Raw genomic sequence first — 10,896 nt, forward strand, 5'->3', positions numbered from 1 at the left:
CAGGAAAGCAGCATCCATCATCAGGGACCCGAACTGCCCAGAACATGCTCTCTTCTCACTACGGACATTAGGAAGGTACAAGAGCCTCAGGGCTCACACCATCAGGTTCAGGGACAGTTATAGTGGAGCTATAACATTTCTGAACCCTGTAAAACATTCTCCATTTCTGCATAAATATGACCTAAAATGTGATCACGTATGTCCCAAAACTAGATAAAGAGAACCCAATTAAATAAATAACACAAAAAAACATTATACTTGTTCATTTATTTATTGAGAAAAATGATACAATATTACACGTATTTGTCAGACAAAGTATGTAAACCTTTGCTTTCAGTACCTGGTGTGGCACCCTTGCACAACAAAAACCTCAACCAAACATTTCCAGTAACTGCTGATCAGTCCTGCACATGGGCTTGGAGGAATTTTTAGGCCTCCTTACAAAATTGCTTCAACTCTGGGATGCTAGTGGGGTTCTCTGCATGAATTCCTTGCTTCAGGTAGTTCCACAACATTTCTATAAGATTAAGATCAGGACTTCGACATGGCCAATCCAAAACCTTCTTCTTTTTAAACCATTCTGATGCCTTTCGGATCGTTGTCTTCTATTATCCAACTCCTATTAAGCTTCAAGTGACAGACTGCTAGCCTGACACTCTCCTGTAAAATGTATTGATACAATTTTGAATTCATTGTTCCCTCAAGGATTGCAAGCTGTCCAAGCCCCAAGGCAGCAAATCAGCCCCAAACCATGATGCTCCTTCCAACATGATTCACTGCTGGGGTTAGGTTTGTGTTGGTGTGCAGTGCCCTTTATCCTCCAAACATAACAATGTGCAATTCTGCCAAAAAGTTCAACTTTTGTCTCATCTGTCCACAGAACATTATCCCAGAAGCATCGCAGAATATCCAAGTGGTCTTTTGCAAACTTCAGATGTGTAGCAAGGTTTTTTTTTGGAGAGCAGCATTTTCCTCCGTGGTGTCCTTTCACGAACACCATTCTTGTTCAGTGTTTTTCTTATAGTGGACACATGAACAGAGACTTTAGCAAGTTCTAGAGATTTCTGCAGGCCTTTTGCTGTTGCCCTTGGATTCTTTTTCACCTCCTTTAGCATTGCACATTGTGCTCCTGCTGTGATCTTTGCAGGATGCCCACTGCTAGGGACGATGCAACAGTACTGAGTTTTCGCCATTTCATGGACTTTTGTAGCCTTTTCCAGTTTCATGCATCTCTACAACTCTTCTTCTTAGGTCCTCAGAATGTTGTTTTGATCGAGGCATGGTGTACATAAATAGATCTTTCTTGAAAAGAGCAGGCTCTGTCTGTAACCTGACTTTGTGTGCCTTTTTCATAAGGCTGGACACCTCTACAACCCACACCTCCAATCTTATCTCATTGATTGAAATACCCGACTCCAAATAGCTTTTGTCAAAGGCATCACCCCAGAGGTTCACATACTTTTGCCAAGAAATACATGTAATATTGGATCATTTTTCTCAATAAATAAATGAACAAGTATAACATTTTTTGTGTTATATATTTAATTAGGTTCTCTTTATCTTGTTTTAGGACATCGTGAAGAGCTGATCACATTTTAAGTCATTTATGCAGAAATAGAGAAAATTCTACAGGGTTCAAACTTTCTAACACCACTCCACTACCCCTCAAACATTCGGCTCTTGAATCAAAGGAATGACTTCACCTAACTTCATTTGCCCATCATTGAACTGTCCCAAACCTATGGACTCATATACAAGTACTCTTCATCCCATGTTCTCGTTATTTATTGCTTTTTATTTATTATTCTTACTTCTTTCTTTTTGTATTTGCACAATTTGTTGTCTTCTGCACTGTGCTTGAAAGCCCAAGATGCTGTAGCTTTTCACTGATTTGTTATGGTTTTATTGAATATGCCCACAAGAAAATGAATTTCAAGGTTGTAGATGGTGGCATATATGTATTTTAATAAATTTACTTCGAACTTTTGAAATAAAAGATAGAGGAAAAGTTCCCTCACAGACCGTTGTGGTGACCAGGCATTTTAAACGCTTTAAAGTGGTTCAAGCAAAAATCCACACACAATTTAAACATTACCTGCATGACCACATGAAGAGCAGTAACACACAAGGCAACAGAATGAGACTAAGTGGGTGAACACTAAAAAGCTCCATTTTAGGCAGCATGAACAGAATGTTCTTTTTTTTTTTATAAACACACTGGAATTTTTTGTCTTATGATGGTTTTCTTTCATGAGAAGTCAGCTGCAGTCCAAAGACAAAGGATGGACAATAAATGGTCAGAACAGTAAAGGCTCCAACTTTGGTTTTTATTACAGACACCATCCCTTAATTACCAGTACCATGTCTCTCCCTTGAACTGAAATAAATGGTGAGATTCCTCCCTGCATTACATTTTAAAACAAGATTTTCTACATGAAATATTCCTGCACAACACAGTCCACAATTTCCTTAAATTTTCAGCATGTCTTCCTTGTAAAACCCTAGTACATGAACCAATCTATGTAGTGTGTGCCTGATTTGCTGACTGCTTTTGTAGCTGGTGATTCGCCCACTCTGCAAAATTTCAGCGGCTTGGAGGTGGAGTAAAAGGGAGGTGAGATATATACCAAGGGCAAAACTGAACATAGAATATAAATTTTGAATGCAACCAAAAATCTATCTTCTTAATCAGGCAAACACATGAAGAATACACAGAGACCATGACAGGTGGAGGAAGTACAGTAAAATATTTACAAAGCAGGCACTTCACTTGAGCACCACTCAGGATTAAAGGCAATATATTTATAATTCTCCAGGTCTCTGGATGGAATGACGACACTGAAGGACAAATGTTATTCCCTCATTCAAAACAGATTAAGGCCCAGCAATTACAGCCCAGACTGGTGGAAACTTGAGTAAAACAGAAGAAAACAGATAAAGTTAAGACAGCACAGATTTGTTTTGGCAAATCGTTTTAACTAATCTGATACTGTTTTGATGATGAAACAGACAGTTGATTTAAGTAATACAGTGAAAGGAGTGTCTATGAATTTCTAGTAGGTTTTTGATGGGTGCAACTCAAATTCAAGCCAATGGAATAAGAGGGTTACTTACAGCATGGATACAAAGCTAGCCAAATAATGGACAACAGGGATCATGAATGTAAATTAGCCTATCCAGTCTACACCATGTCTATGTAAATACAATCCAGTTCATCTCATTCCTCTACTCTGAGCACAAAGATAATTTTCTTTCTGTTACACATCTAACTCCCTTTACACTACAACTACATCTACCTTCACTTCAATACAGACCTTGCATACTCAATGTGTAAAACATTTTCGTCTCATCTCTTTTGATTCTTCTGCCAATCACCTGCACCCTGGATAAATCTATCCAATTTATTCAAACTCTTCACAATTTTAAATACTTTTATCACCTTTTTTTTCAACCCTTTGTGTTTCAGGTAAAACAATTCCAGTTTCTCCAGTCTATCCATATAACTCGCACCTGGAATAATTTTACCTACAAGTAACACTCAGAATTGGATACTCTACTCCAGTTGTTTGGGGGGGGGGGGGGGGGTTCCTTTCAAATTCGTTGCCATTCAACCATATACATATATATTGTCAAACAAAACATTCTCCCAGAACAAGGTGCGCAACGCAGACCTAATCAAGAAAGTAGCCAGGATTCCGTTAATTTATTTGGGACACCGTGCCACTTAACTGGAACAGGAGACTGTCGCCGAACAGTTTCCAACTAGCGTCAGTCGCATGCGCTTTTATGGCCATTAGACACTACACCCATGCTTAGAGCAAACAGTTTTTAAGTAGCAGCAGCTGCATGTATCTGTGTTCAAAAAGAAGTGATTTTTGGTCACCGACAGTTGGCGAGAAATAAGCAATAAGACAATTCAGGACGGTCTCGCTCCCTGCAGTTTTAAGCATTCAAGCTTGGAAATGCCAAAATGAAAATGATTTCACTGCCAAAGGATTTCGGCGCAAAACGTCAGATGTGCTTTTTTTTAATCCCCCCATAGATGCTGCCTGGCCTGCTCGGTTCCTTCAGCATTTTGTGTGTTGCTCAGATTTTCAGCATCTGCAGATTTTCTCTTGTTTGTCATTTCACTATTTCAACAAGTCAGAAACCATGAAGAATTTGAATGTATCTAGTCATCTTGAATGTTACAATGAAAATGAAGATTTGGAAGATGCAATCATCAAAAGCATTGTATGAAGGCAGCCCATTAGCTGCACTAGGCATCGGCACTAATTTTGTTCCTTTACAATTAATCAAAAGAACACACCTCCAAGAGGACCACAATCTTGTCATGGTTTGGAGGCTTGCGTGCCTGAGTGACCCAGAGAGCTAAGCTGTCTAGAGTCAGGACTTTACACTTAGGATCTTGGTAGGGTCACCCATGCCAAACATGTTAAAGGATAGAGGTAAGATTAAGAGTGGTCCACTGGTCTTCCAGATTCAGGGATTCAGCTCAGGGCTAACAACCCTGACTGGTCAAACAAAACTGTTACAGCAAAATCAAAGAAGAATCCTTCTACGTCTGTGTGTGACAGTATTCCTGATTGCCCATCTGGGACTGGCACATCTGACAGTAGGGAAAACTGAGAGAAAGCAACTGTTACAATGAAGGAAGCCCTAAAAACTGCCAAGATGGAGGATCTTCATTGCTGCCCTAAACACCAGCAGGTGTAATAGGCAGTAAGCAAGTGGGGGGAAAAAAACACAGCAGTCTACACTGGATGAATTCCTCCATTGTTAACTATTAGGAAATAATACATAAGTTTATAGTACTGTAGTAGTATAATTAATTTGTTCTCTATTTCATTTAAACACATACTGTATTTTGTTACTCAGTTAAATGGTAGATGGTCGATTTTAAATACCTTTTTAACTATTTCCATGGAACTTCGGCTAATTGAGGCAGCCACTAAATTGGGCTACAATGTACTGGTCCCGATGTGTCCCAATTAACCATATCCACTGTATTACCACAAATAAAATAAATTCCAGGAGATTGACAGTTAGCATAAGGTGCATTTATGACAAGTTAAAAAGTAAACAGTATAATGCTACCAGCACTTCATATATAATGAGACCTGGGTGGAGGCAAGAGTTCAAGGTTAGGGAGAAGACGTTTCCTATCCTAGTGGTACTTGTCCTAATGCTATGTTATCTCCTGCTTAATGGTAGGGGGTTAAAGAAGATTGTTGGGCGGATCGTAGGAATCCTTGACAATAGTAAGGGCCCTGAATAAGCAGAGCTCCTGATAAATATCTCAGATGGGTAGAAGAGAGACCGATGATCCTCTCAGCAGATCATGCAATCTTTTGAAAATCTTGCAGTTTTTAAGATGTTTTATAAAGATTTATTATGTCTTCCATACTCTTGCATACTGTCCTGCTGTTTATAAAGACAAGGATCATTCAGTCACGTTTTGAACTTGCTCTGCCAGTTGGAACAAACTATGCACACATAACATCAGATCCCGTCGATGAACTTTTAAAAGTCTTTTCTCATCACAGAAAGCAATTACATTCTCCACATCACACACAAAATGCTGGTGGAACGCAGCAGGCCAGGCAGCACTGTCGATGTCTCTTACTATCTTTCCTTTCAGTTAGTCCTGACGAAGGGTCTCGGCCCGAAATGTCGACAGTGCTTCTTCCTATAGATGCTGCCTGGCCTGCTGCATTGCACCAGCATTTTGTGTGTGTTGCTTGAATTACCAGCATCTGCAGATTTCCTCGTGTTTACATTCTCAACATTAATTTTCACCCACCAGTTAATGGTCCAGACTGCCTGTGCCTCCTTGAACTCTATTACCATCCACTTCACAGTTTCTTAGGCCTACAGATTGGTGTCATCTAAAATAATTTAGAAATTGTTCCCTGCAAACTAAAGTCCAAATCATTAATATAATTTAAGAAAACTGATGCTAGTATGGACCCCTGTGGACACTACTTCATTCTGCTTAACTGGCAAATGGTTTATTCTGTTTCCTGATGCTTCAGTAAACTTTGTGCCTAGGCGGCCACATATCACTTTATTCTATGGCCTTCAATCTGGATGACAAGGTCAGCTTGTGCCCCTTATCAAACACCTTTAGGAAATTCACATATACCAAAAATTTCAACGCTTTGCAACAGCACCTAAAAATAAACTATCATTTCAGTTTGGCGCAAGTTGCTGTAACAAATCAATCCCAGCTTTCATTTTTCAATCCAGAAATGCCCCAGTGACAGTTTCCAATTATTTTAATAACTTTCCCCACCACTAACTTAATTGGTCTCTCAAATGTTGGTTCATCCCTATACCACTTCTACAGAAAGGTGCAAAATCTGCAATTTTTCAATGTTCAGATGCCACCCCTGCAGCTATAGCCAACTGTTTCTCCCTACTCCAAAACCGAGGTGAAGGTGATTTGGAACGTAGCATATAAAACCAGCATGTATTATTCATGTAAATTAAAAACTTGGCTCATAAATTTTCTTTATATTACTGCTATCAATCCCCTTCACATAAATAACATCAAGATCAAGTGATGAGCTCCATTTATATATAAAAATGAGCAACAAAGTGCTATAACTGAATACTGTCAACACAAGGGGGCAATAACTATAGTAAATTAAATGGAAAGAGTTGACATTAAAAGGCTTAAACAAATTCATGAACCACACAACTGAAATATTACCCATTTATTTCCACAACCACAGTTATAGGTCATGATTTTAAACTACTTTATACTTGAAAGAACAGTAAACCAAACTGGATTGGATTCTTGGATTTGCAAAAATTTTCTGCTGATAGCTCTTCTCTAGGGATTATGGTTTTCATCTGACAATTAACCCCACTGTCTATCTTACACGTGACTTAAGTAAGTGGACATAACCTCACTGATCTACTATATCTTCAGTCAATATCCTTGAACCAACATCCCAACAGGATTTTCTGCATAATACTGTAAACCCTGATTTGATTTTTCATTCCATTGGCAGAGAGACAGTGGTCAATTGCCCCACCCATATGACTGCTCAGCTGGAATTAAGCAACAGCATACATTACTACACTCATCACTGCAAACAAATAATACCTCACAACAGAAAAATTCTAAATTAATTTCAACTTGTATCTTTCAGAGACTCTTTGCCCCTCCTTTGAAACCAATTGTTTAAACTCACTAGACCCTACTTGACCTTGCATTTCTATTCCAAAAAAAAATGTACTTTGAATAAGCTCAACCACTAACTTGAAAACAATTTGAAATATAATCCATTCAAAAAAGTGAATACTAAATATTAAAAATTTTGGAATTTCGGAGTAGTGATGCATAGTTCCATATCCACTGACCAATCCAAAATTGGGCACAACACTCCGCAATCTATTCTCTGTAAATGAACAAAATTTTGTTTAGAAATATGTTAAATCTGATAACAAAGCAATATTTCCTTTCTTCACCTTAAAACTGCTTGATGAGTAATTTCCACATCATGTCAAACCACATGTGTGCTTTTCAACATTAACCTCATTTAAAACAGCAAGATTAAAAAAGTCAATGGAAATCTACAATCAAAAATGAAAAAAGTGCCGGAAACATACAGCAGATCAAGCAACACGCATGGGAAAGAAAGGAATACCCTACTCTTGAAAGATTCTCTTCTTACAAGAGCAGCCTGACCTATTAGGCATTGCCAGGATATGTTGTACTTCAAGATTTAAAAATTCAAATAAACATACAAGTTTTAAAGCCACCACAGAGGGCTATAAGGAATCTTGAACAATCCAAGAACACAGGCAACATTTGGAGCCAAAAATACAAAAACAAATTATTAAATCTAGATCAAAAGCAACATATCATTCACAAATACTGGGAATACTCAGCAGATCAGGCTGCATCTGCGGGAAGCGAAAACAGATCAGCAATCCCAGCCGAGACCATCTTTTTCTCATTCGGACTGTGTTACTGGAAACTATGCCGATGGGAAAGAAGCAGCAGCGGTATACTATACCTTTGAATCTTGAGTTTTGATGCTGCGGGTCGATGTTGGCAAAGAGAGCGATGGGCAGCCGACCTCTGAAGAAGCAACATCACGCTGCTGTCGAGCCGCAGCATCAGCGCCAGCCCCTGACTTCACCCCCTGCTCTTCATCCAGGGGCAGCTCATCAGATTTACACCGCTTCATCTGCAACAAGGAGGGAAAAGTACCGGGGAGAGGAGGAGGGCGGAGGGAGTGGGAGTTGGAATCGGAGGAGCAAGTGCTGGTGGCTGTGACTGGGATCTTCCTGTGTAAATTTCTGTCACCAACCCCAGCAGATGATGAAGAGAGCCCAGAGCAGGATAATATTTATAAGTAGCTTAATAACGTGCCCTTCCACTGGTCCCTCCCCATAAACCGTTGACGTTTACAGGAAAACATCCTGAATGGATAATTATATTATGACTGAGGGATAAAATTTGGATTCTCTCATAGCGACACCGCCTCTTCACATCAACCCCGTCCCCTCCTTAAAATCACCCCATGCGGATAAAATGAGCAGCGGCCAACGCAAATGGATCTACGAAGCCCGCAGGTTCAAATCACCGCCGACAAAGAGCCGCAACAGAAACCGCCATCGCCGAAGCTCAGGACGAGCCGCCGCTGCCTCACTCGGAGAACCTGCTTCGTCCGAGGGGGGAGGGAGAATGGCAGCAAGCGCCGCCCCCTTTTCTGCGCCTCCAACCAACCTTCCCCCGGCGGGCCGGACGTGACGGAAGCGGGTGATGGCGAGGAGCCTGGGCCAATGGGCAGCGAGAGCCGGATGAGCAGGTGGGGGCGGGACTTGTGAGGCCACATTCAAGTTCGGTTGCGGCTTCGGCGGGGTGTGAATAGTAATGGCTGGAGAGGCAGCAGGCATGTCCAGACTCTGTTAGAGCGCCCCTGCATGGATCAGGTGGTTCAGTGCTATTGCTGGCGCATCTTTAAATCAGCAGAATCTCCACAAGGGCAATATCGCAGCTTCAGTATTTTTTTAAATGTTGCTTTAATTCTAAAGTGCTTCAACGACTTACATTCATTTCCAGCAAAAATCAGCTATTGTTTGTCACTTGCAGCCATGAAACAAGAGATGTCTTGAGCTTTGTCACTAATCATTCTGTTCTTGAAACACCAAGGGCAACTAAATTGACATTGTTAATAACAACAAAATATACATAGTCAAAGTCATATTTACATTAACATCGCCACCATTAAACTATTGCCCCGTGCATCACAACGAACAAAAAAAAAGGATTATTCCGTGCCTCTGTGTGCACATTGAAAGCTGCGTGTGGTGTTCTTGAAGAAAAATGAATGAAAATGCAAATTTTGCATGGTCGACCTTTACTGCCAATGCTGAGTTTTGTCAGTGAAAACAAAGATTGTTTTTCAAGTAGGCTTTCAGTGGTGTTTCCTTGGTTTTTAATGTTAAACTGGAAAAATTCAAGCCCTCTAAAAATTTGACACGGCCAAGAAGGAAGATGAAGACAAATAAAACCAATAAGTAAATTTATAGATTATAAAATAAAAACTTGAAATACTCATCAAATCAGGCAGAATTCATGGAAGGAAGATTACTGTTTATGTTGCAGGTAGAAGTTCATGTATGTTTTTTAATTTCCATCTGCAGTTGAAGAACCTGCAGTTCTTTGCAGTTCTTTGATTTGCATTTATATAATACACTTTAACCACATTACAAACTGCTTTACTGGCAACAAAAGGATTTTAGAAGTGTGAAGTACAGCACAAAGTACTGGAAATACTTAACAAGTCAGGTAGCATCTGTGGAAAGAGAAACAGAGTAAATATTTTGTGTCAATGTTCCTTCATCAAAACTACGCTGATTCACAAATCTACCATATGTCAATGTACACGACCTTGAGATTTATTTTCTTGCAGGCATTCTCAGTAGAACAAAGAAATACAATTGGATCGACAAAGCACGACACACACAGACTGACAAAACAACCAACCTGCAAAAGACAAACTGTGCAAATCTGAAAATTAATAAATAAATACAGTGATTATATAACTTGTAGAGTACATGAAAGTGACTCCACAAGCTGTGAAATCAGTTCAACGTGGAGGAGAGTGAAGCTATCGACGCTGGTTCAGGAGCCCAAGTGTTGAATGACAACAGCTGTTCCTGAACCTGGTGGTGTGGGGCCTGTATCTGCTTCCTGATGGCCTTTAACCTCTTAGACAGCTTGGAATTCCAGAGGTCTGGACACAGCAGCTGATGAGACGTGTTAAACCAGTTCACATCAGAACTGTGCAGGAAGTCTGAAGTGTACAGATATCTTGAAGGATTACAGATGGAAAGTGAAAGAGACATTAAGGGATTTGGAAATAATTGAGACATTCCCAGACTGGGCGATAATGTAGATCAGTGTGGAAGTTAAATTCATATATAGACTTGAACGCAGGCAGGAGAGTTACGGATCACCTGAGGTTCACAGAGACAGCAGCAAAAGGCCATTACATTTTCCTACCAATTCCCCGTTCTCCACACTGCAACAATTTATCTCACTTGTGAATATGTTTACTCATTCTCTCTCCACAGTTCTCAGCTAAAGACTTACAAAAGGTTCACAGCCCTTTTGAGGGATAAATTCCCCTTCATTTCTGTCTTAGGTTGATGCAGCCTTATCCTGAAACCTCAGAATGTTTCCTCATTTCAGATTCATCTGCGTTGGAAACATTCTCTCCACCTTGTCATAACCTCAGAATCTTAACACATTTTCTGAACTCTGATGACCGACCTGTTTGACCATTTTCACATAAGGCAACCCACTCATCTGAGAAGTCAACCAAGGAAATATTATCTAAATTGTCTTCAGGCGCACATCTTCCCCTCTTG

The 10,896-nt window shown here is 40.0% G+C and overlaps 1 protein-coding gene across 1 annotated transcript in view; it reads right to left on the bottom strand.

Annotated features, from left to right (window-relative positions):
• tmcc2 (transmembrane and coiled-coil domain family 2) overlaps positions 1 to 8,684 on the bottom strand; it is a 144,131-nt gene extending 135,447 nt beyond the window's left edge. The window contains exon 1 of the mRNA XM_073030622.1: positions 8,031 to 8,684. Within this exon, the coding sequence (XP_072886723.1) occupies positions 8,031 to 8,204 (174 nt within the window). The 5' untranslated portion in view covers positions 8,205 to 8,684. The remainder of the gene's footprint in view (positions 1 to 8,030) is intronic.
• Positions 8,685 to 10,896: the final 2,212 nt, after the last annotated feature.

Source organism: Hemitrygon akajei, chromosome 27 (assembly GCF_048418815.1).
Source record: "Hemitrygon akajei chromosome 27, sHemAka1.3, whole genome shotgun sequence".
Lineage (NCBI taxonomy): Eukaryota > Metazoa > Chordata > Chondrichthyes > Myliobatiformes > Dasyatidae > Hemitrygon > Hemitrygon akajei.